This window comes from Crocodylus siamensis, chromosome 10 (genome assembly GCF_052110815.1).
Source record: "Crocodylus siamensis isolate JL-2025a chromosome 10, ASM5211081v1, whole genome shotgun sequence".
Classification (NCBI taxonomy): domain Eukaryota; kingdom Metazoa; phylum Chordata; order Crocodylia; family Crocodylidae; genus Crocodylus; species Crocodylus siamensis.
This window is the reverse complement of record NC_143404.1, coordinates 28,398,454-28,425,395: the sequence shown is the minus strand read 5'-3', so window position 1 is coordinate 28,425,395 and position 26,942 is coordinate 28,398,454. Positions and strand designations below refer to the sequence as shown.

General features: G+C 41.3%; 1 protein-coding gene across 1 annotated transcript in view; it reads left to right on the top strand.

Annotated features, from left to right (window-relative positions):
• Nucleotides 1-26,942, top strand: part of SLIT3 (slit guidance ligand 3) — a 946,021-nt gene that overhangs the window by 617,874 nt on the left and 301,205 nt on the right. The window contains exon 9 of the mRNA XM_090064655.1: nt 2,234-2,375. Within this exon, the coding sequence (XP_089920781.1) occupies nt 2,234-2,375 (142 nt within the window). The remainder of the gene's footprint in view (nt 1-2,233; nt 2,376-26,942) is intronic.

Sequence of the window (26,942 nt, the reverse complement as noted above, 5' to 3'; positions counted from 1 at the left end):
CTGAATGAAACGCCAGACATAGGTTAAGAGCTGTTCCTAATGAAGCTGGATTGATGGGAAAAGAATTTTTCAAATGTTTTGGGCCAGATTGCCAGCTGCAGTTCCAATCTCTGATTTAATATCATGCATGTTTCTATTCCAACATAACCCTAAAGAAAATACAGTTTCATTTATGGCTTCCTCTATTTCCTCCTTAGCTCATGATTTGACTTGAAGTTTCAGTGTTTTGTAACAGAAGGACTGGAATTTGCTTAGTGAATGTGATATACTTATGTTTTATCAGTCTGTGTCTCCCCACAATTTTTGTTGTTGTTGTTTGTATCACAGCTGTGAGGAAAAAGAGGTATTTTTGCACATTTTAGCCATAACTGGGGAGCTCTAGGTTTTGTGATAGATAGATAGAGTGCAATCCACCATACAGAGATAACTAAAACCTGCTAAAATTAAAAGATCTTGGTACAAAAATGTAAGTATGTTAACTGTAATCTTTGGGCTGAAATTGGTAAAAGTAATACACTTTTGGAAACTTTATGGAAGGGTAAATTAAACTTGGACTTAGTGAATTTTATTCAAAATGTGTGCAGACTGAGGGCCTAAGGGCCATTGCACTTTGAACTGTTCAAAGGTTGATCCGTTTTAGTGCTAGCTTGAATTTGGAGCAACCACACCTAAAAACCTTCTGTGTCTCCCACCTGCACAGCTGGGACTTGCCACTAGAAGGCCAGTGAGCAAGGACCTGACTAGGAGTTACATCTGTAAGTTGCCAGCCCAGGGCTGGTGAGCCAGGATAAGCCACTATCCCTGCTGTGGGTGGGGGGGGGGTGAGAGATGGGTTGGAGAAGGAAGTGGTAACGTGAAGTTGGGAAGTGGAGAGTTAATGGGATGGGGATGGGTAATGAAATGGAAGGTGGAAAGGAAATGGGGGTAGAGGAAGGGTGATGAAATGAAGTCAGTCACTGAAGAATAAAATAAAAAGGAGTATAACTTTTTTTTAAAGAAATGAAGAAAAAGTAAATTAAATAAAGTTTCATATTTTAATAGATTGGGATTTGGGATTGGAGTGTGGGGGCTGTTGGATCTACTTTCTGGGGCGGCTGACAGTTGGGAGCAGTGAGGGAAGGCGCCTTTGGGAGAAGTACGGCCCCTGTCTTCTCTCCTCCCTCCTCCCTGCATTCTCCCCTACCCCCAGAGGCAGTGGTGAGCTGTCATCAAGTGTGCTGAGCACTGAGGCAACACTAGTTAACTATCCATCCTGCTTTTCCTCCCTCCACCTTTGGACTGTTCAGATGTTACATTTGGCACTACAAAACCAAGTGCTACAGAAAAGTTCGTGTGTTATCCAGGAACATTTCTTTAGCCTTTCCACCATTTTCGTAGCCCTACAGGGGGCATACGTGTCTGTCCTCTCAATTTTTATTTTTATTTTTGTAGTGCAGCAAAAGCCATTTGTAGCACTACAAATGCAATGTTTGTCCATGGCCTTTTATACATGTGAATAGCTTCCTGGACTTCCACTGGGACTACTGGCTTGAGTAAAAGCTACCAGGACTGAGATCATAATTTTTATGTATTTTAGTATTATTTTTCTCTTTTCCATAAATTCTTTCACCATATGTTGTAAAAATACCTTACCACTGCATCCTTTGTGCTATAACAATTAATACAATGGTTTGTTTCATAGTGGTATATGCAAACTTCAGGAGATGTGTAGATTTGTTACAAACTGGAAATAGAAAAGACCTACTGGGTCTGCAAGTGTTTTCCTCAGCAAGTGCTGGATTGTGACTTCATTTACTTCAGATTGAAAGTTCATTGTCTTGTCTTTACTTAAATGACTCCAGAGATTGCATTCTTATTATTTTCCTGGCAAAACTATTCAGTTCACCAACAAATCTCACACTTTGGAAATATTCCTCAATCTTCAGCCTTTTAATTTTCCAATTAAGGTTCAAATAATTTGACCTTGGTGGCCAATCCAATAGGTAGTGGGAGGGGAGCAGGGGAGGACATTAATAAATGGATATACAAAATAGTAAGACCATAGTAACCTCTAAGTTTTCTTTGTAGCTTCTGTAGGTGATTTATATTAGAAAATAAATACATGGAATCAAAAGAGATTAACACAGTATATACAATGAAATTGAAAAAAATCAGTGACTGTTTATTTTCTAGTTGAAATAGTAAATGATCAACTAGCAAACCTAATTTTTGGTACTGTCTTTGCCTTCCTAAGGTTCCCAGTCTGAGCCACCATCCTGCAGTGCCAGTTCCATCACTTGTCCGTCTGCTTGCACCTGTAGCAACAATGTTGTGGACTGTCGAGGAAGGGGCTTAACAGAAATTCCTGCTAACCTACCAGAGGATATTTGGGAAATGTAAGTGTCAGCATCAAATTATCTCATCTGTGATATTCCAAGTCTAATTGTTTTCACAGTCTCACTTTATGGAAGTGAGCCAGAGTTTTTTTGAGCCCCTTCAGTTGATAACCATGGTCATTTGTGGGCTACATGGCTATTGTCTCCATACTTTTGGGAGGGGAGTTTGGTCTTATGACTCAAGTCATTCTTAAAAACAAAATGAGATAATCTGCAGCAAGCTCTGGCCTGAGAACTAGATCAAGTTCTCAGCAAATTCATTTCAAATTGTATTTTCACTTTCAGAAACCAGGGCTTGGGTCATATACCTAGAGACATGTATATTTTCCAGTAGAGGAAAATATATCATGTATTTCTCGTAACCGGATTGTTTTCACTCTGAGCTACCTTGGTGATTTTCCCTAGAGACTGGGAGCTTTTCATGTTAGGCAGGCAGGTAGTGGGGGTCTCTTGCTGAAGACTGACATTGAACAGATTGTTCCCAATTATTTCCCCCTCTTTTCTCTTCCATTTCATCAATCCCAAATCTTAACACTTAGCTGAATGCTTTCTCATGTCACCATTTCAGATATTAGTCTAACTGATTTACTTGTCTTTACTAGTTTTATCTGATGCAGTTGTCTACTTTTGTGTCTACAGTTTTATAGGAAGGTGTACAATCTACCACAGTTATGAATAGTGTGACATGAAACTAAATTGCTTTTGGTTGTTCCACAGGGAATGGTGAGCAGTTGTTTTCCTTGTGAGGTTGTTATATTGCAGACAGTATCCTTCTTGCAACCAGCTTTAAGAGCCTAAAGATTATGAATTCAATTGTATCCATGTAGTAACTGGACCAATTTAGCTTTTCACTGCTGCAGAAATATTTCTGGACTGCAAGATTCATTGGGATAAAGCTCAAGCACAACTCTCATTTCTAGGCAGGCCTGTTGTGATTTAGTATCTCACTGCCAAGAGTTTGACTGAGACTTGCATCTAATCTAAAATGCCAGGATCACTGGTTTCATTGGTGATTTGTTCCATGTGGCACTTGCTTAATGGCTTCATCAAAACTTTTGTGATTACTATCCCAGAGTAGTTTTCTGAAGCCTGTGCTTGATTGAATAAGTTTCTACTTTTTGCTCAGATTTTACAATTATATAAAAAAGTTATACTGAAAACATTAAAGTTTGCTGAACAGAAGTTAGATATAAACACTGCCTTAAAATAGTACTAGCCAAGGTACCTGGGGCATGTAGAATATTTACAGGAAATGTAAAAATAGTCACACGCTTGACCTCACTTGTAAAAACATGGGATGCTTCCCTGCTTTCTGTCAAAATATAGGCATAAACATCCTTATGTTGGGGTCAAGGGTGGACTGTCCCCAGTAGGGGAGGTGGAATGAATTTCCCTCTGCTGGTCCCATGCTTTGGAATGAGTTTATAGCAGCTAGATGGTTGCCAAGGCTGTTACCAAGCTACATATATGTTCTCTTCCTTCCCTCCCCCCCACCTCAAATTAATAAGTTACCTGTCCATTCCTGGTTGAATTTGTAATATTTTATATTACATGTCACCTGGGCACAGGCAGATATTTGGAAATTTTCTACCCTTGGAAGTGACAGTGTAAATTACATCTAACTTTTATTTTTAAGAAAAATTTTGTAGTAGGAAATAACGAAAGGTTGAAAACAGAAGGAGAAATTTGTTTGTAATGCAACTTTTCATGTTGTTTAGCAGTCAGGATTTGGAGGGGGTGGGGGGAGATTTGTTTGGGACCTGCTGCTTCAGGTTTGTGGTGTGTGGGAGAGGATGTTCAGATTTCTGTTAATATGAAAAGTGACAAGGAGCCAGGAGAAATTTTATTAAACAAATTTGGTAAGAATCTATTGCCAATATCTGTAAAAGCCAGAAGGACGTGTATTTTGGAAACTCTGGTGAAGGAAATTACTCTTCCTTACAGTTCGAGGAGCATACTCAAAAGTTTGAAAGCCTTTAGTGGAGGTGCTGGGTACATACTTACTAGCCTAATTTTGGTGTGCTCACATTTTTAAAATTCTGACCTGTAAGTTTAGATTCTGGATTTTTGTATGCATTTTGTTATCTGTCCTTGCCTTTTCCTTCTCTCTCACTCTCAAAGTGGTTTACTTGATATTACAATGGATTATTAAAGGAATTTTGGAAGAGTCTAGTTGGTAAGAGAGTAAATTATATTCATACATAAAATTTCATCTTCTTAAGGATTTTTCAATATTTCACTTCTTGATGGGTCTAGGGAATGAGCAAGTGTCAGAAATAGGAAAATATTAGGGAGGAATGCCGCCTTCATTTTCTATTTGGCTTAAGGTTATTCAAGTAGGAGTTCCTATAGCAACTCTGTCTGTCATGGTATGTGGCATTATGTGGTATAGAAGGACAAGTCTTTGTGAGGCAGAATGGGATTGGTAAAAAGGGTGGATGAATGAGTTTAGATGCCTGAGATCTGAACTTTCATATTAAGGGGAAATGTAATCTTCTGGAAAAACAAAATACACCCGTGGGGACACACATACAGGTAAAGAAGAATACTCTTTTGTTAGTACTACACACGCGCATAGAATGGTGGGCTGGGGATTCCCCGCATGCCTGGAGGTGGACCCAGAAGTGGATCAGAAGTACTTCTGGTCCACTTCTGGGTTCGCAGCTGATCACACTGGGGGGGGGGCGGGGGGAGGGAGGTGCATTCCTATGGGATGTTCCATCTGCCCCAGCATTGCAGGGTTTACAAGCTGCACCTGGTACATTGAGGTATGTAGAAAAAATATCGAATATTCAGATTCAGATTCCACCGAATTGAATCAGGACAGCGATCTGAATCAACAAATCAAATCTCTGTCCCTGATTTGGGCCAAATCCAAATCGAATACGGTCTGTTTTGCACACCCCTAATGTCAGTTAATATGGAGCATTGTCCAGCTGAAATCTCCCAACTGTCTTCACTGCTTCAATTAAATTCCTCGTGGATTTTTTTTCTAGAACATGTCTTTATTGGGACCAAAAATCATCACTTTCAAAATTATTAATCTTTTGAATTTCAGTGGTTTTCACAACCCTGCTAGTCGTACCACCAAGATGTTAACTGAATTGCCACTAAAGGCACAATTTTAGGTACATATATAGATAACTAAATAGATATAATTATTTGACCAAAATGCTTTTGCTTGTTGTAGTTGGAAATTGAACTGGTATGATGGCAGCTAGTGCATTAAGAGGAAATGATTATAAAGTTGTCTTGGGTCCTATAACCTTTTGAGAGATACATGAGGGCAATAACTGAGACCATGGAGCAATTGTGTCCTTTGACAGCACCGTGAGACAGCACCATGAGGACCAGTCCAACCAGATTCACTGTGGCAGTATATAGGCTACTAAATCTTTGGTATGGGCACGCTTGCATTTTTAGCCACTTTAAAAGGGGAGAGCTACAGCTTGGGATTGTGCATCAACTGTTATGCTGTAACTGTTAAATTGGTATAGTCCTGAAATGGTGCAAGTTAGGTAAACCCCACTAACTTTGATCCTGAATGAAGCAGGGTTAAAGCTAGGGGAGAGGGGTTTCTACACTAGTGCCGCTACAAAATCATGTGGATGGAGCAGTTGCATCCTGTGCCTTGCAAGGCAACCTGGAATATGAAACATGCCTTGTTTCTGGCAGTATTCTTCATTTAAGGATTTCATAGGACCTTAAAAACATTCAGAGTCTAGTACTTCTCCCCTTCAATCGTGGGAATTTGCCATATCTTATTTTAGGCGTAGCATCATTGCCTCCTAAGTAATTATATTTTTTTTCACCAAGAGATTAAGAAAGTCACATTTTAAGTTAGTTGCAAGGCTAAAACCTGATCCCATGATTCTCAGGAGCCTGCTCTAGCAATAACCAGTACCAAGCCAGGGCAGAAAGGATGAGGAATTGGATATTGTGGAAATATAGCAGATACGAGTTTAGCAGATCTGGGGGGTTGGCTTTGCCTACTCTACTTTTGTCTTAGGATGGTCATGTGTGTCTGTATCTCTTTCTCATTTTTGGTAGACTTGGGAGCATCACAGTGTCCACACGATGTTCTGTTGCACCTGCAGTGAGCACAGGCACACATGGTTTGATTTTGAAAAGTAAAGTTTAAGACAAACTTTTGTAAAGTGCCTAAATTGCTCTCAGGCTTAGTCTCCTAATTGTTACTTAGATGTCATTGAAAATCGTACCAAAATTTGAAAGGGAACTCCACTTCAACTGGGATTACAGAGTTCACATGTATGCCAGTGAAACCCTGGACAGTGTCCTGTTAGATATAGGTATAATAAGTGAACAACTGTAAGGAGACAGCAAAAGTCTTTTTAAAGAAATAACCACATGCTTTTTATAATGTTATAATGTGGGTTTGCAATCCTACATTCTTCTAATTTCTCCTTCCCTACAAGGACTAATGCCTTTACTTGCTGCAAAAATGAAATATGCGAGTACTCTCTGGGTATGTACAGCCGTTACAGTTAGATTGACTTACCCAGGGTTAGGCTGATATAAATACCCAAATGTGCAGGCCTTCAGAGAACTTAAATCACTCAAAAATGTTTTGCCCTATCTAAGGTTGTTTACCTGAGGAGGTGCACTAACTGAGATCAAGACTGGGTTAACCCTATCTAGGAAAAGGTTAACTCAATTTAGAGAATGCTTGTATGCATTCACAGTGCAGCATCAGGTCTTGGAAACCTTGTCATTTGCCCCAGCCCCAGGGCTGTGCTCTTCCCTACTTTCTCCTTTCCCCTGACCAAGTCTGGGCTATTTTTAGCCCCCTGGATCCTCCCCTGACTGGGACTCCCCCAGGCCACTAGCCTCCCCACTCCCTCAGTTACTTGCAGTGGTTTCTCTGCACAGCTTCTGAGAGTTGCAAACAGCTGTACACACCCTCTGGGAATGGCCCTGCTGGCAGGGGGGTTACAAACCACGAGGTAAAGAAAAGTCTGGGAGACCTTAAAGTTATATGGAGTGGCAGCCAGTCAAATTATGTGTAACAATTTGGAAAACTTTCTCACAATTGGACATAAACCTGCCAGCTAAATAGAATATCTGATTAAACTTTTAGTGCTCTATTTAATGGTTTAGACACTTCTGAATCTTTACATTTTAGGGAATATAACTTATTCGACTTTTAGTCTGAAAATAAGTCTCGTAAATCACTTTAATTCTACATATATCCTCATCAATTCCTAGGCATTTCAGGTGGGAATAGTTTTTAATAGAAAGAATCAGTGGTAATAAGACATTTTTATGGTAATGTGAGATAAAACCCTGAAGAAATGTTTATTACTCATGTTCTGTTGCGATAAATCCCTGTAAACATTTCATTTTTATGGAATACATATTAAGAAATTTAACTAGACGTAGCTGAATGGGTTTTAGCCAGGGTTGAACTCAATATGTATCTTAGTGGTGACATATCTAACATCTAGGGCATCTATACATGTGCTTTGAGGTGGAGGCAGGGCACTTTAATTAGAGCAGCTCTCACAGCCGCTGTAATTAAAATGCCTGCAGTATCGTGTATTCAGCGTCACGTGCTTCAAAATGGCGGCAGGAGGGCTTGAACAAATGCTTGTTCGATAACTTGACTTTAATCTCCGAGGCATGACTTTTTTCATGTTTTATACCAACTTAACTAAGAAAGATAGTGTTAAAGAAAAGTGTATCCAGAAAAGTTTGTTTTGGGTATCCCCTGCTTTGGGATGAGACCACTTGGTCCATGCCTGAGGTCAAGAGTCCTAGTTTTACGTACCCAGAGCTCCGTTTTATATCTCTAGCTAGCAATCTAGATGTAGGGCAAGTGAGCCCCATGTGGATGCTCTGCCTTTCCTATTTCTACCAAGGTAGTTGTGCTGGAGCAATACTTTTGTTGCCCTCCCTTATTTCTTCCCTGTAGTTAGGATTCCATCAAAGTCCTTCCAGTGAAGGCTGTCATTGGTCTGTTGCTTCTTGCTCTAATCCACATTTTCTTTTAGGGCAATTCTTTCCAAAATCAGGTTCTTCTATAGAGCATAAAATTGGAGCTGCTTAGTCTGCACTACCCCTACTTCTGAAAAATTAATCTACCAGGAAACCACAAAATAAGTTGAACCAGGAAATATAATTTGTTGCAGGAAATCCTAGTTTGCATTCAAATAGAAGCACAATTGAAACTGCTGCAATTGTTACTGCATCTGTCCCTCAAGTATTGTTTCTAGCATGGCATATACAATTATTTTCTCCATGGTAAATAAATTGATGCCCTTTGGGTGTCAATAATAAATTACCATTCTTCCCTCAGTCTTGTGCCCCAAGTGTACATCTCTAGATATTAGTTGTGTTCAGTAATGGTTTTCAATTCCTGTCTCCATTAATTCAATATTCCTTGGTAATCCCATTCATATCAGATATGATCCCTTGACTGACAGTAGCTGGTTTGTCCCACATAAAATTAAACATGTAGCAGCTACTTTAAAACATGGTTATCAGAGATGACCTACATTCTGCTGTCTGTTTCACTATTAATTAAAAATGTTATAGACAGCTTTTTTCTTGCCTGCCTTCCTTGGTATTCATAGACAGAACCTCTCTGCTGTGTTTGCCAATAAGTGCTAATTGTTGGGTTCAATGATAAGTCAAGCCTGCTATGAAACGGGCTGAGACCAGCCACTCTCTTGTCCTAGGCCACCAAATGGGTGCGATATGGTAACCATTTTTACTTGCTATTGACCTTGCTGCTTGTAGCTTGGAGATGAAAAACTCCTTAACCCAAGTTTCATCCTCTGTGCTGCCCTGTAATTTTTTCAGAAGCCCCTCCTTGTAATCCTGCCCCATCTACCAAGCAGAAATTAAGAAAAAAATAAGCTGGAAAGCTGTATTGAAGCCTTTTTCCTCATAAAAAATATAGTAGGAGAGTATAGTGCAATTCGTGTTTTACAAAGAATCATTTTGATCCTGGAGCTGACACCAGCAGCCAAATTCACTGAGAAAAAAAAAGTTAGAAGAAAATGAAACTGAGGGCTACAGACTATGTGTTGTAGTATGTAATAAAGACCCCACTGCTTATAACATGGCTTTCTTACAGTGTGATTCAGAGCAAAAATTCTTCTCAAAGCAGAATCCCTGAAAGGGATGGCAAGAGAAAGCTTAATAAGCTTCTGCTTGTCTCCAGTGGTAATTCAGATGAGAACTTAAGTGGTTAAGCAGCTGGAGGAATTGACTTAAGAAGAAATAGTAAAAAAAATTTAACTTGGCGAATTGCAGATGAATCAAAGATAAAAGGATTTTAACTGTATTTAAGCAGTACCTACATCACAGGTATGTAGGGTGAGTAGCAATATAAAGAAAAGGAATTTAGGATTGTAACAGGGTCCTGCCCCAGGGGGTGGCTGTGAAGCCCCTGGAGACCCCCCCTAGCCCTTCTCTCCTATACTTTCTTCAGGCAATCTCCCCATCCATTCCCCTTGATGTGATTATGTCTTTAGAAAAGGGATGCTGTCCCAGGGCTTCTCAGGCCTGATCTCATGCTTCTGAGCTCAGGTGTCTCTGCTGTCCACCTTAAGGCTCATTATGTGGGGCTCTGTCCTCCCCAGTACCCACACCCAAGCCTCACAGATGTCACACTTACTAATCAAATCATAATGTCCCTACTGCTACGGGCTTCTGGCTCTATCTCTCCTTACACCAGCCCCTCTCTAGGCTATGGACACTTTGGCCTCCTTAGACTCTGGCTGTGGCCCTTCAGTCCTTCTCCTTAGACCATGGCCCCACGTCTAGGCCACTTAAGACCACTGGGCTTTCCAGCCCCACCAGTCTTCAACTGTCGCTCTTCTTGGCCTTTGGCCCTTCCTGAGCCATGGTTCCACTCCTATGCCAATGAGACCCATGGGCACCCTGACCCTGCCTGCTCCCTGGACCCTCCAGCCCTCTGCTCTCTTTCTGAGCTCTCTAGCCCCTGCTCTTTTTCTGTGCCCTCTGGTCCTCCATCCTCTCTGGGCTCTGTGGCCCTCTGGCACACCTACAGACTGGTTCTCAGATGGCCTGCCTTCTCTTAAAGTAGCAGGAGCTCCAAGCCTCCTTGTACAAGAATACAGAAGGAAAATAGCCTGACTGAAAAAGATTAGGTATTAGAGTAAGCTAAGTGGAAGTGGTGGGCACTTCACTGTTTGGGTTAGGACAGGCATAGCTGCAGACTGGTTCAAAAATGGCTGATTGGGTGAAAATCTAAACCCTCATTCCCTGAGAGCTCAGATGAAGTAGTTTCAAAACAGAGCATTTTCTGTAACTTATGTCTCTGCTGTATGCCAGGCTCAAGCTGGTTTCAGAATGGGAGGAGGGGAAAGGGAATAGAAGGGAAGAAGGAGGATCCAAGGAACTACAGACCAGTCAGCCTCATCTCAGTCCCCAGAAAAATCATGAAGCAGGTCCTCAAATAATCAATTTCTAAGCACTTGAAAGAGAAGATGATGATTAGGAACAGTCAGCATGAATTCACCAAGAGCAAGTCAAGCCTGACCAACCTGATTGCCTTCTATGATGAGATAAATGGTTTTGTCGAGGTGGGGAAAGCAGTGGACTTAATATACCTTGATTTTAGCATGTTTTTGATACCATCTCCAACAGCATTCTTGCAAGAATGCTGGGTTGGATAAATGGACTATAAAGTGGGTAGAAAGCTGGCAGGATTGTCAGGCTCAACAGGTAGTAATCAATGGCTCCATGTCTAGCTGGCAGCTGGTATCAAGTGGAGTGTCCCAGGGGTCAGTCCTGGAGGTGATTTTGTTCAATATCTTCATTAACAATCTGGAAGATGGAATGGAGTGCACCTTCAGCAAGTTTGCAGAGGATGCCAAGCTGGGGGGTGTAGTAGGTACACTGGAGGGTAGGGCTAGGATTCAGCATGACCTAGATAAATTGGGGGATTGGGCCAGAAGAAATCTCACGATTCAACAAGGACAAGTGCAGAGTCCTGCACTTAGAATAGAAGAGTCCCATGCACTGCTACAACCTGGGGACTGACTGCAGCCCTGAAGAAAAGGATTTGGGGGTTACAGTGGACACTAAGATGGATACGAGTCAGCAGTGTGCTCTTGTTGCCAAGAAGGCTAACAGCATACTGGGTGTAGTTAGAGTGTTGCCAGCAGATTGAGGGAAGTAATTATTCTGCTGTACTCTGCACTGGTGAGGCCACAGCTGGAGTACTGTATCCAGTTTTCCCCCCTCCCCCACTATAGAAAGGATGTGGACAAGTTGGGAGAATCCAGCAGAAAGCAACAAAAATGGTTCTGGGGCACATGACTTATGGGGAGGGGCTGAGGAAACTGAGTTTATTCACTTGGAGAAGAAAAGACTGAGGTGATTTGATAACAGCCTCTGACTACCTGAAGGGTGGGTCCAGAGAGGATGGAGTTAGACTTCTCAGACAGAACAAAGAGCAATGGTCTCAAGCTGCAGAAAGAGAGGTTTAAGTTGGATATTAAGAAAAACTTCCTCATGAGGAGGGTGGTGAAGCACTGGAACAAGTTACCTAGAGAGGTGGATTGAATCTCCATCCTTGGAAGTTTTTAAGGCCCTGTGTAGCAGGACACTAAGACATGCCTGTTCCTTAAGGCTGAAGCAGCCTGGCCAGGGAGCTCGGCAGGCTATGCAGGGCTCCCCAGCTGCAGGTTGCCGGGGTAACAGCCTAAGGAAGTAATTGGCCCCACCTGTCAATGTCACCTGACTGGCAGAAGGCAGAGCTCTGGGATATATAAGCTCAGGCGGTAGCTAGTAGACACATACTCTCTCTGGTAACTGACAGGAAGGAGCTCCTGTCTGCTGAAGTGACTCGAGACCTGGTGCTGCGGATGTAGCTTTCCCTCCTACTCCTTACTCTGCTCTCTTGGTGTTACATGACTACAGTGAATCTCCTAGGTACCTAGAATAGGGGCACGTTACTCTGAGTGGAAGGTTGTCCCCTTCAAGGGATATGGTACTGCTGTTATTACTAGTATTTACTTTATAACCTAGGGGCTTGTGTTTGTGTTCATGTTTCCTCTGGAAGATTGGGATGAGGCTAGCAGTGGAGATTTGGAGGCCTCACTAGTGCCTGCAGAGAAAGGGCATATGATTTGGTGGAGCCCAGTGTCAGGCACAGTGACCAGAGCACATCCAGAAAAGTGCAGTGAGCCCAGAGCACCAGGAAGGCACAGACAAAAGGACTTGGTGAGCCCACAGCATGAGAGGGGTGTAGGTACAGGGTTGGGTGAGCCCCTACCTAATGCCAGAGTGACACAGCTAAGGGGGCACAGAACCAGGTGCCCAGGAGAGAGGCACAGAGTCGGGCATCTGAGAGAAAGGCACAGAAAGCTTGCCTGTGTGTTGCAAAGAGAGAGGAGCCAGAGGTCTCAATGCCAGGGCTGTATAGAGTTGATGACAGGAGTAACACCTGCGAGACATGGAACATGTGTAGGGATGGTTGGACTGAAGAAGTCAACCCTGAAGGCAGGAAAAGGCAAAGGAGTCTGTACCTGCTGAGCAATTCCCTTCCAGGGCTTGGAACAGAATCTAAGATCTGAGGTACTCGCCACAGCGGCAGACTTCCTGTCCGTTCCCCTTCTAGTGCTGGTCCTTATAAATGGTAATAATCTACAGTTGTTATAATTTTACTCTGTTGGTTGTAACGAAAGATTTGTGTGGTTGATCTGAAAGTTTCAATTCTGCTGATGTCTCATGGGAAAGTCAGTGATGGGAATTTGGGCGGTTTTTTTTTTTTTTTTCAGTTGACTCTTTTTGCACACATGAAATACTAAAAGAACGTTATGACTGCAAATTCAAATTTAGGAAATGCCAGAATTAAAGTTGCCTTTGACTCATTTTGGTAATGAATCAGTGTTGGAAAATGAAGAAAACTGTCTGTGGGCCCTCTTACTTTGCTGCAGAAATACGGTGGTGTGTCATGAATGAGGCAGGTAATTGCAGGAATGAGAAAAGATGGTCCTGTGATTGAGGCACGTAAATGCTGCCCTAGAGATCTATATTCTATTTCTGTCTCTGCCACAGAGTTCCTACATAATGTTAGCTGAGTCACTTAAACCCAGTATTTCACAGGTGGTTGCTTTAATTTCCTTATTTTCTGACAGGCTTAATTGAGACTCTGGGGTCTGCTTTGCAGAAGCACTGACTCACACCTGTGACTGAAGCTTATAACACAACTTTCATTGACGTATAAAGTTCAGTAGAATGCTGGGTACTCTGAAAAATCAGTTCCCAAGTATCTAAAATTTTGCATCCAAAATCAGTGGGAACTCTTAAGCCCTCTCTCTGTGCTTCATGCCTAAATTGGAAATGATATCCAGCCACTTACTCCCAGCGTGGTACTGTGAATAAAATGAATTGTTCGTAAAACTCAAACTTTCACTCGAAGTGAAAAGGGCTATAGAAAAGGATGTGAAGCATCTAAGGCCCCTGACAGATCTTCACTTTAAGATGTGATAGGATCTAACCCTCAGTTCAAACAATCAAGTGTTGTGCTATGCTATACATGCATAGCAGGACGCAAGATTTTGGGATTGGGGGTTAGATCCCAATGGTGCCTTACTTGCCTGGGCTCCCCCTGCACCACCAAGATGACACCAACTGACAGTCAGATGGGGCTGGGAACCAAACTGGACTCCATCCCCAGCTAGCAATTGGCTTTGGGCCTCAACAGCCAAGCTCCACATGCGCCAGGAGCTGCAAAACCCTGTGTGCTGCCCATCTTAGTGGCATATGACGTTTTATAGCTCCCTGTGAATCCTGCTGATTGTTGGCTGATATAAGCTGGGTGTCACACAGGGTTTACACTGCTTTTGGTACATGGGAAGTGCAACATTGGGCTGTGGCAGCTGGGTGGCACACAGGGCTTCAGTAGGTCGTGGTGATGGGTTCAATTTAAAGTGAGCCACAAAGATATTCCATGTTATACATGGGAAGAACTTTGTGGCTTGTTCCAGATTATGACATGTAAAACTGAGGTGCACATGTGGCTGCTTACTATTTAAGGTGTGATTAACCTTTTAATCGCATCTTAAAATTTACATATGTTGTGAGGGGGTTGGAGGAAGGCTTATTTACTAAGCCTTCGGCCTTATTTACTAAGGCCTAGAGCCATATGTTGAACAACTGGGGGGGAAAAAGCAAAAGGTTGACGAGCTGTTCATTAAGTAAGTATAATCTATTCTGTGCATGAACTAAGGAAGGACTGCCGTGGAAAGAATAATATGTGATCCAGTAATGTAAGACTGTTTTAATGCATCCATGAAAGGATGTTTGCACAAATTAAGATACTACAGAGTAGTGGGGGGGCCAACTGTTTCAGTAGGCCTGCCATAAATTAGCCCCAAGCTCTTCTTGGGGCATTGGAAGGGTATCAGAATGGTACTCATCTGCTGCTCTGCTTTCGGCTGCATGATCTGAGCTCCCTATCCAATCTACTGTTCTCCTTTCTGCTCCCTGACCTGTGCTCTGTGTTCAGGCTGCTGCTCTGCCTTCTGTTCCATGCCCTATCTATTGGTGTGCTGCCTGCCCCTTCCCTGATCTGTGGTGTACCACCCACGGAGGCTACCTATGACACTTGTGGCATTTGTGCTGCTGCTTGACCACCCCTGCTGTAAATAGTGTTACATAAATAATGTTCTTTTCACACAGTTTTTTGTGTGTGTTGGACTGGAACACAGAAAACATTTAATGGGGAACAGCTCTGCACTGGTCCACATGGCAGACTATTAGGTCTCTTCCATCCCTGACATGTGCTTCTATTCAAGATTATGAAACCCAGGGGTTTCACACTTCTATCATCAACATCATGACTCACCCTCCAGCAACCCAAAATGTATCCTTAGTATATTAATACCTTATTAAGCTTTATACTTGCAGTACAATTATCCTTGCATCTGTCATTGGAGCTTTTAACCTTGTACTCTGCCTGTGTTGGATTTGAGTCACCATTATGCTGATCCAGTTTTACACCACTGTAGCCCATCTGAAATTGAGAGGGAGTGACTTGCATAAAATTGGAGTAATGAAGTGTTGGATCTGGGCTGATATACCCAAGTCAGAAATGGCTAGAAGTCAAAATTTTGGAGGCTTGTTTTTGGATGCAGATCTTCTCCTTTCAGAGTGAGAAAACAGGCTAGTAATCCCTGAAGAAAAAGCCTTTTGCAAAATTCCCAGGACTGCTTGATTTTGATCAGCTCAGAAATATAACAAGAGCCAGTCTTGCTGAGATCAGGTATTTGCACTTCCAACCCATGCCAATATCAATTACTGCACAGGTGTACAGAATATTTAAGAGTTAAACCAATTTTTTCAATCATAAAACTGATCCTTGACTTAGTTCAAAGTTAGTGAGAGCCTCAAGTCATTTGGGTTTTTGTGAGCCTGTTTTACATATCGTTTGGTTCTGCTGATAACCAACGTCAGTGGATATCATATGGAATTTACTTTGGTATGTAATGGCTTCTTGTATACTGAGGAAAATCATCGATAAGTTCACTTGGCATTATGGAAAAAGCAGTTGCTATACATAAATGCTTGTTGTCTCCTACCCCTGTCAGGGCAATAGTAAACAAAAATAACTTTCCTTGAGAAAACTGCTTTAACTTGGTAAACTTCTGTTCACTGTACCTTTTAACGAATGTGCTGCTTGGCCAAATTTTGTTTTGAAAAAAATTAATTGGTGCAAGAGAACTACTGTGTTAGGAGGAATGAAGGTATAATGGGTAGAGCAGACAAGTAAACATCAGAGGTCTTTTTATTCTTTATTTGAAGCTTTTTCGGGCACCTTTAGTATACTTGGTGACTATTTTAAAGATATAATTGAGTAATTTGATTTAAACTGTTGTGATTGTAAACATGCAGGTGTAGAAAAGCTGCCTGCCTAGCTCTCCCTGCTCTTGCCTGCTCTGCTATCTAGATGTTACATGACTACAGTGAGTCTCCCAGGTACCTAGAATAGGGGCATGTTACTCTGAGTGGAAGGTTGTCCTCTTAAAGTGTATTACAGGAGCAGGTTCAGGAAAAGTGTATTACAGGAGCTAGTTTTTCTTAAAATGAATAGCTATGCTAGTGTTTCCAAAATTGATTTTGCATATGACCAGCATAAACCATTGTAGTAGGAGGGGCCTATAGTAGCTCTAGTAGAATAAATCCACTGTATTCAGTAATTTAAAACTGGACCCATAACCATTTAGTCTGCATTAAAATGTAGCTTTGAAAGTCTCTTCTTTTTTTTTTTAGTGGCCAGTGTTTAGAATTATTTTCAAAACTAATTTCAGTTTTAATAAAAGTAGTACCCATCACATTTGGGGGAAGGAAAAAAACAATTCTGTATTTTACTTTGTACTTTCCTCTGCAAGGTAATATAACATTGTTTTCAGTTTTGCAATAAATAATGTGGTTTAAGGCAATTTTTTATAACATCTCTAATAACTGCTCTGTAATTACCACTGGTTGGTCCTTAGGGTAGGAAAGAAGAGTTTGCCTGTCCTTTTTTGAATCGTATGGTTTTCACTGACTGATGTCAATAGGCTCTGGACAACTTTACATGTCAATTTTGTCTACTGCATTCTAATTTCATTAGGCAAACTGTGCCACTGTCTGCTTATGGTTTCTATCAAAATATATTTCTACTGTCCAGGCTTGTACTAGAGGCTCCCTCCACTGAGTAAAAGGAAATGAGAATAGCAGGGAAGATATTTCAGATTAACTGAACCATCAGTGGAGAAGATGTAAATCAGTGATTGTTGGTAAGAATAAAGATGCTTTCCTATACAGAAGCAGCCAAAGAAGAATAGGTGGTTCTTCTTTGTATGGGCATTGAAGTGTGCAGTATGAACAGGAGTATGCATGACTAGCATTGCCAATGCATACATTTTTCTTTTCATAGTTTTTGTTAAACTCCATAGGGAGCGAGCAAGAACAATAGGTCAGTATTTCCAGAACTCTTGAAGGAAATTATTTGACATGGAAATCGTTTGGATATTAAAATAGGTAAATAATAGTTTTTTCTTTTAAACAGAATTTTTACAAAGTAGTAGTCATTTTAACTGTTTAATTAAGCCATGCTATGTGTCTTAGGTATTTCCTTATTTTCTGATTTCTGCCATGTGATTCTTCTGGCTGCTAAGCATGCGCAAATGTGCTTTGTTTTTAATAAATCAAAACATAATACTATTATAAGTGTATTCACTCTTCTGCCTGTATCATTTTTTGGCTCTTTCTGTCCAAGGTAAACTCTGTAAGAGCAGTCTTGGGAGTGTTTTCTAAGGCATCATGTCAGCTCACCAGGCACACAAATCTGGCTCTGTATAACCAGTAAGGACTATAACATAATACCACATAATCAAATTGGCTAATTTACTATAAAAGAAAGCAGATGAGAGAATTCAGAACAACAAAAAGACCAAGACCCTTTTCTGTCTATTACAGGTGTCATTCAAATATAGTTTCTAACCTTCTAGTTTACCGAGCAAATCATAGTCATATTTGTAACTTATAATTGCATCTTATTCTGTAAGCCACAATTTACAAGGTTGGCTAAATATTGCAAGGTGATGATTATATTGTATCGTGTGTGTATATGTCTCAAAAGTTCATTATGCAAATGAAAAGAAATCAGGAAAAATAAAAATATGGAATAGCAAGGCGTGAATATTTTTAAAATGTACTAATCAGTTTTGTTGTAACAGGAAGATGTTCTGTTGTGCGATTGGTATGTCTTGCACGGTTTTTCCTGCTAGCTTTTATTACATGATGGATGTTTCCACTGAAAGATATACAGCACATAGAACCCAGCTTTCAGTCCTGAAATAATATTATGGGACCCAAAGGTTGGCTCTGTTATCAAGGGGTTTGTTCAGTCTGTAAGCCTTTTCCAGCTCAGCAGTATTTGTGGATTCTGTTCCATCTGAAGCCTAGTATGTACTCAATGAAATATTAACAATAACAATCCTTTATCAATGTGGAAAACTCTTTGCACTTTTTCCATCTGTCCTTGTCTTTCATCGTTTCTTCTGAATCCTTTTCTCTATTTCATATTTATAGTTTGTACTGAAAAGATTTTAGGGAACCTTTGGCATCATGTACAAGAAAGAAACTAGATTATATGACGACTTTTTTTTCTTTCAGTTACTTTTATGTTAGGGGACACTTCCAATAAATCCAAAAATATCGTTTGGCTTAGAAAAAGGAGCATAAACCTATTTGAATGTAGTATATTTTGTGACATAATTGGCAGAAATATAAATTTACATTTTAACACTCTGCATTGCTTGTGTTGTTATCAAGAAATTTGGGATCTACTGTTCAAGACCTACATTGGAGGTTTCTACCTCCATGTACAGAGAAGTAGCAAACCTTTAGGATCAGATGGGATGCCAGTCCACTATGGAGTTAAAGTATAATGAGATTCCCATGTGATTTACTAAGGAGTGAGATATTCTTCCTATAATGGGGCACAATAATAAAAACAGAGATGAAACTAAATACCATGTATGCAGTATAAACTTGATTAATTAAAAGCCGTTGCTTGTTCACATGTATGAAATATAACTGCAGGCCAGTTTGTACACTGCCAGTTGGCAATTACAGGCTATGTGTTTCCCAATAGTAGGCTTCAGGTGGAACAGTATCCCCACATAATACTGAGTTGGAAAGGGCTCAGAGACTGAACAAACTCCTTGTTAACAGAACCAACTTTCAGATCCTATAAGCATTTCATTTTTTTTAAACAAAGCACCTGATCCTGCACTAAAAACCACACAGGCAGACTCCTCTATTGCCCTATTGAAATCACTGGGGTACCCCATGAAATGAGGAATCTCCTGTAAAGCTTTTAAGGTTGAAGTGGGATCTGAATGTCCCTTGCCAAAGCATTCTGAACACACAAACCTGTGCATACTGATTGAATGGAGCATGCAGCTTCTCTTCATGCTTCAGCAGCAGGGACTTGGGAATTGCCACATCTCCTATTAAGCATGTCTCTTTCATTCTCAGATCTTCATACAGATGTCCTTCTGCCCACTGGAAGGGTAGAAAATAGGGTATAGAGGTGTTCTCCCCTATGATCTTAATTTACAAAAAGACTAAGTCAGGTGAATCTGGCATTGTCACAAATCATCCTTTGTCTACTCCACCAAAAATCCTCAGGGGAACTCTGAAAAGAGTGATTTGATGAACTTGGTCAGAGGTTCATTTTACCTGATGAGAGAAGTGGCAAAGCATTATTATATCATACCTAAGAAAGCAGAATTTGGCCCTGTTTAACATTTGCCACCCTCTCTGTAAATAACTACTGCTGCTATGACCACAACAGTTAACCTATGAGAGATGTTTGAGATCCCCTCCAGTGCCCCTGCCTGCATATAGAGAGAAATCACATTGATCTTTTTCCTGCCTGTTTCCACACCTCTCCTGCAGTACATGAAGAAGAACATAGGTGAAGCCAGAAGACCGCTGCACTGAGCCAGGAGTCTTGCAATCCCCTGCAACCTTCCCCTCAGTTGCATTCTTATTTTCTACCCCATCCCAGAAACTAATAGTTGATGGTAGGAGATGATCATGGTTCCTCTTTCCCAGCCTACCAGCCAAAGAAGGGGAAACCCTTCTACCACTTCTGCTACTTGGGGTAACAGTACAAGGGAGGTAGGTGTCTAGAATAGCCTCAGTAAGATACCGAGAAGGGTTTAAGGTTGAGACTGGAAAAGGGCTGTAGAAATGGAAGCGTCAAGTTTTCTAAATTTGGAAAATGCAGTTATTAGCTTTTTAAAGCTGTAGTGTGGATAGGAGCAGGAGGTAGCTAGCTAATTTTTAAAACCGATTGGGACAGGGAAGAGAGGTACTAGCTGCCTTTTTGTATTAAGTTGAGAAGACGGATCACTAGCCACAGCTTCTCTATCCCTCAACAAATTCTGAAATTGGAAGGGACACTCTCCAGAGAAGTGGTTATCAGGACAAAAACTTTATGGAGTTGTTATGATTCATAATAAATGTTATTGTTTTTATTTAATAGGTGCTCAGACTGTACTGATGGTGATTGGGCTAAAATGCAACCAACCATATAGACAGTCAGTGCCTTCTAATGTTAATAACAGCAGCTTCAGTTAGGAAGGTATTGAAAGCTTTAAGTATGTATTACCTAAAACAAGAAGAGAGTGTAAGCAGCTTGATTCCCATGTATGCCAAAACACACACAAACATTAAAGCATTTCTGTTGTCTTCCTGATTGGGGGAGTTGGAGAGAGAAGATGGGCACAAAGAGAATCGTTTAGCAGTAAAGCGCAACAAAGGATCTTGAGAAACAGGATCGTGCATTTCTTATGGCCTCAGACTTGGCCTACAAGCTGCTGTCCAAATTATTTATTGGACTTGCTTTGTTGTGTGCTACATTAATTCCATAGTAACATTTTATTTTCTTCATTAAATTAGTAACTAAATAGTAGGTTCTGATTGTATAAGCCCAGAGTAAAACCCCTTCTGCAACCAGAGGACATTTTAAATGGTGCTTACCTTTGGATAAACAGTTGAATGCTTTTCCCTAGTAATCAGTGATGTGTAGTTATCATGCACTTAGTCTAATAGAATGGGACAGGTCACTGAAGGCAGGAAAGAGTTCAGAATCCCTAAATCAGGCCTCAAAGCCCATATGAGAGAGTTTTTGTAGGAAGAGTAAATCTAAGGCATGTTCTGTTCCTATATTAAGACCAAATGTCCAGTAGAGCTTCCTTCATCAAAGTCCTAGTGTCGGGTGAGACATGCTTATTTTTCTCACTGTTTCAGGGAAAATATTGTCCCTTGTTGGGCCTGATGCTTTCTAGAGATTCCCATCATCTAGATATAGTCTCTTGTTTCTAGCCTCAAGCTCTTTATCCCACTGGATAAGATTAATTAATACATTTCCCACAACTAGCCTTGACCTGCCATCCTGCAAATTCCTGCACTCCATCCTTTTAGGCCACAGGAGTAAAGGTTGATCATTCCCACTGACCTTTAGACAGGCTCTATCTTTTCTGCCAAACAAATGAGAACCAGTGAAGTACTGATGCACAGTCATTTGATCCTTGCTGCTGCTGCTTCTACCCAATATTGATTTCAATTATTGGCCACCCACATGCTGTAAACATTCAAGAACCTTGGCATTGTAAGTAGAGCAACACTGATCCATGGAGCAGATTGGCTGTTTTACTTACTTTCACCCTTTTCCAGCTGGGAAGTTCATGACTGCCCAGTGCAAAAGGGACATTTCTGACGCATCTCAAGCAAAGCACAACAACACTGGTAGTAGAGCATGGCTGTCTGATTTGTAGACCCTATTCATTTGACAGCTAAGAATTATCCATACTGATGCTTCACTCCTTCTCTCTTTTTTCCAAGCTAGTGATTTGTCTGTGTTATGGGTAGGCTTGACAAACCATTACACATTAGCAGCTGAGATGTTGTTTGAAATGGGAAAATTGCTAGCAAACTGCTCCATTAGTGAGCCATGTAACAAATTCTTTCTTTCCCTCAATGAAAGAGAGATAGCTGAGGTCCAAATTAATATGGCTGTCTCCCCCACTCTGCAGTGGGAATTACTCTTCAAGACAAATAGCTTCGTCACTCCGAAGAATGTGATCTGGCTCTATGAAAGCTGCATCAGGCTTTTTGTTTTTTATCCTTTATGTTTTCCCGCCGTGGGTGTCAGTTGTACAGGCGCCAGATGAGGAGGTGATGAAAAGATTTGCACCTAAGTGAACCTTGAGATGGATTAAGATGAGATTTAAGTGCTTATTCTTTGCTAAAAGATCATTTGTCACCTTTAACTGCATCCTCTTCCATTTGCTTTCTCTGTTTTGTTTACTGACTGATTCTGGGGCTACAAAGTCATTTGAGAAAAAGGTGGTGAAAGGATTTGATACCCTCTACCATATCATGTTACTAGAAGAAAAATGCAGTTGTCTAAGCTTTAAAAACCAGATTTTGAAAGGCAGATAGATCCATGCTTCGTATCTGAATGGAGGAAGGAAAAGGAAAAGAGTAACAGCAAAACTACACCTAGGAGATGCACTTGGTGCTTTTAGGCAGTAGGTGACATAGCAGAATGAAAGTGGTAAGTGAATGGATGAGCAGAAGCCCATGAGAGGGATGTACAATACCTTTCGGAAGTCTATTTATCACATCTGTCTATGCAGCTCATTCTCATGAGTTCTACTTGTTGAATGCAGTATCTTTTAAATGGCAGTACTTTAGAAAGTCAGTAAAAATGAAATATCAGCCAATAATGGAGACAAATTTTCTGGAATATTCCATTCATTTTTCAACTATTTAAAATATTGAGTACAAAGCCAAACAAAGCTTAGAAACTTGAAATGCAGAAGTTGGGCTTGCTTGATTCATAGTAAAGTCTTTCCCTTAGACTCATCAGCACCTCTTGTGCTGGAACCTGATTGTTCCTTGGAGGTGTCTTATCCCATACTAAGCATTTGTGTTGTGTCAGTGTGCTCCACAGCAGCAATGTGAATCACTTGTTTTTACATTTCTAAAACTATAACTGAATTGCCATTTTCAACTATTTCCATAACATAAATTTATGAATAAAAATTGTAAAGACCACATTTTTATTTCCTAATTTTCAGTTACTCATTTATTACTCTACAGTTAGGCTGTGTTGTTATGACAAGGTATCTGCATACACTCCAGAAATACATCTTGACTAAGCCTGTCTCACTGCAATGTGTACTGCTTGTTTCTATCCCAATAACATTTAGCACAATAAGGCTTACTACACATCAGTTATTCTGCCTAATTCCTCACAAAAGACCTTCTTAAAAACCAAGAGCTTGTTTTGGAACTAAACTGAAAATGTTCCGGCAGGTGACACCACCCTTGACTATCTATTTCAATCACAGCCCATCTGCTGCTCATTTGTGGCAAAGGGCAGAGAATTCATGGCTGTATTTCAAGTACTGCTGGCCAAATCCCTGTAAAACAACCCCCTAGAACCCCAGATTTTTTTTTTCTTTCTTTTCCTCGATTGCTTTTTCCATTATTCAGGAACTCTGGACTTCAGTTCCCAAATGGCTGTTTCATTTTCTCTGTGTGGGTATTTTTTTCCTTATTTTTCTTCCTTTCTGGGTCCTTATATTTGCATTTTGTGGATTAAAGAATTATTATTCAGTGACGCTCTCACACTTCTGTTTTGTTGATTGTACGTACCTGTTTATCACATACGAAACTGCAATCTGAGTGCAAAGTGGATAGATAGGCAAATGGCACCTCAGCCTGTTCTTAGAAGTTTCTGTATATGTTGGACTTTGGGATGTGCAAGGACACAAGCTTAGTTAAGATGTCTTAAATTCTGTCTAGGAGAGGCCTGTTTTCATGCCAGCTCTTGTTGTATACATTATTAATCCTCAAGGGCAGATCTGGAATTTTGAAAAGGGGGGTGCACATGGTGAGGCACAATATTATATGTAAAACAACACATACTGTCCTCAAGTTAAAAAAAAACTAGAAGCTTTACTAATATTCTACGGGCCTCGGGCTTTATTACCAGTTTAAGTTTTAAGCAAAAACAAATATAACTTCATTAAAAACAAACTACAGAGCTATGAAATAGGAGCTTCATTACCCAGAGCAGCTAAGAGACAGGAGAATGGCAGGTTGCTTGGTGAAATATCAAAAAAGAAGAGAGGGTCATTAACACCTGTGGAATGAAGAGTTTAGAAGGGATCAAGTAGATGGTAATGGGCCATGAAGTCAACTGGCTCTCTCAGCACTGCCTGACTAAAACTGCTGCTTCCACTGCCAGGCAGTTGATTTTAAACTTTGGGAACAGGAAGCAAAGTAGGCTGCAAGTGCATCAGTGACCCCCCTTTCTTCCCCCCAATATCCATCCCTGTTAATCCTCTAGTTGGCTGATTGAATAATTTGTGGATGCCAGTGGATTTGTGGACATTGCTGTACAGATCAGGAGTGTATCGGTATATTTAGAATTAATTGGGAGGGTAATCTCATATTGTCTCGTATACTAAGTAAGAAGTAAAGACTGTTGCTTTTGACTACACAGACACTAGTTTACTCGCCATTCAAGTCCATTTAGTAGCTTCTTGTAGGACGACCAGTAGAGTGAAAAGTATGTTGAAAGTGGAATATTTGTTATGCACTGTAAAAACTGATCAATTTAAAGGTATTTTGACAAGTAAAGAACCATGGCCCTTATAAGTTCCCCATTCATTTTCCCTAGATCACTTAAGGCACACATTGTGCTTCTTGCTTCATTTGATCTCCTCCTTTCTCTCTCTTCTTTTCTATTTTGTTGAAACAATAGTGAGTGTTTTGTACCTTCATCTTCTCAGGCAATTTAATTTTTTGGATTCAAAGTAGGTGCTTGCTAGGGCTGTGAGAAACTTCACCGGCTGTTTCGTTTCAACGCTGTTTCAACTTGTTTCAAGCTCGAAACAGTGAAATTGAAACAAAAAGCTTTGAAACAAGGACAGTCAAAATATTTTGAAAGTCGTGAAACATTTCAAGTTTCAAAGCTGAAGTTGGGCTTGCTTGCAGGAAACAGAAAATAAGGAGATGGAGGGGGGACAGGGGAAAGGACAGTTCTGATATTGACTGTGTAGCTGGCCAGTGACTGTGATCCTTCCCTCTGGGGAATAGATGGAAAAACGGCATAAAAAGTAGCATCGTTTGAACTCAGCTGCTTTCTGTCTTTGGGTCAGTTACTGAGCTGTGTCTTCCAGCGGGTCATCAGCGTCACACAACATAGGCTATCATTCATTTCCTACTTGCCAGCCTAGCATACCTTTTTGCTTTCTATACCTTTTTGTTTTATCATTATATTTATTGATTCCTTTCAATTTATTCTTTCCCCAAAATCCTCTTTTTGGTTTTGTTAGTCTATTTTTATTCTTTTCGAATCTCTGCTCTCTCTCATAGGGTGTATTCCATTCACTGTGCAGGAAAGCACAGCATATATTGTGTATTATAATATAGAATTTATATAAGAACACATGCATACATTTATATATTTTCATTTTACTTATTGCATAAATACATATACAATTATCTGCATCTATTACATACATCAGATAACATTATAGAAGATCACCAAGCTAAAAACACTATGAAACACACCATGAAGCATGCTGGAAAGGCAGCTGGCAAGTCTTCAGAGAGGGGTGAAGAGGGAATAGAGGGAGAGCTGTAAGCCCCCCCCCCCCCCCCCCCCCCCAAAAAAAAAAAAAAATGAGACACAGCCTCATTGCTACAACAAGCAGGCATGAGGCTTCCACTAAGTTCTGCAAGCAGAGGCGATCAGTGCTGCTGCCTGTGCCTAAGTCTGCATCCCTTCCAAGAGCACTAGCCATGACTCCCACCGCCATGACAACATGCAGCCACACCAGCATGACCATCTCCTCCCCCCCATTTCATTTCCCCTAATGAGCCTTCCAGTGCCAGAGGAAGAGGTGGAGCTGGATCTGAGTGCCATAGCAAGGGAAATCCTGGAGAAGTAGGGGGAATCCTCTGAGTGCTCTACACCTCTCAAGTTTCCTCTACAATCAGGTCTCCTTCCCCAGAAGGCACTTCAGAGGAGGTTGAAGTAGAGAATGCAGAGGCAAGTGGCTCAGCTGAGTCCACTTCTCTTGTTGCTGTGCCTCTGCCTGCTGGGGGTGGAAAAGGCAGCATCTGCACATGCACCCACACCCCAGAAGCGAGCAAGTAGTGTGGTCTGGGATCACTTTGAGCTGCCAGATGATCCCACATAGACTATCTGCCTGCACTGCAGAGCGAAAACTAGCTGGGGCAAGGGAACAAAATACACGAGCACCACAGGGATGCTGATGCATCTCTGCAGGCACCACGCTCTTGCCTTTGTTCCTTAGCCTGGTACCAGTGGGAGCATGCCCAAAAAGAAGTTCCCGTCTTGCTCCAAAGCCCCCAGCCCCTCGAAACATAGGCAGGCCACCCTGGAACAGTGGGGAAAAAGGTGGACAGAAAGACGAGCGCATTGCAAAGGTGAGGGAGATCACCCAGACCACCGGGGAGATGCTTGCTATGGATGGTCAGCCCTTCTCCTTAGTTGAGCAGTCAGGATTCAGGCAGCTCATGGCGCTCATGGCCCTATCATGCCTGCATGAAGCACCTTCAGCAGGACCGTGGTGCCCTTTCCCTGTATGAAACATGCAGGGAGTACTTGAGGGAGGAGCTGCACAAGGCAGGTCTGCAGGTGGCCTTATACTTCACCTCAGACATCTGGAGCAGCTGGGGTGGAGATCATGCCTACCTCTCCCTCACAGGGCACTGGTGCAACCAGTCAGGCCATCAGTAGGCTCTTCTTCAAGCTAAGGTGATGGATGAGTCCCACACGGCAAGGGAGATCATGGGGGCCATGAAATGCTTGGTACAGGGGTGGCTCATTGGGCAGGGCGAGCTTGGCTGCAGGTTCATGTTCACCAACAATAAGGCCAGTATGGTTAAGGTGGTCCATGATGCCAACTTTGTTGGCATCTGCTGTGTGGCACACAAGCTGCACCACATAGGAATACCTTG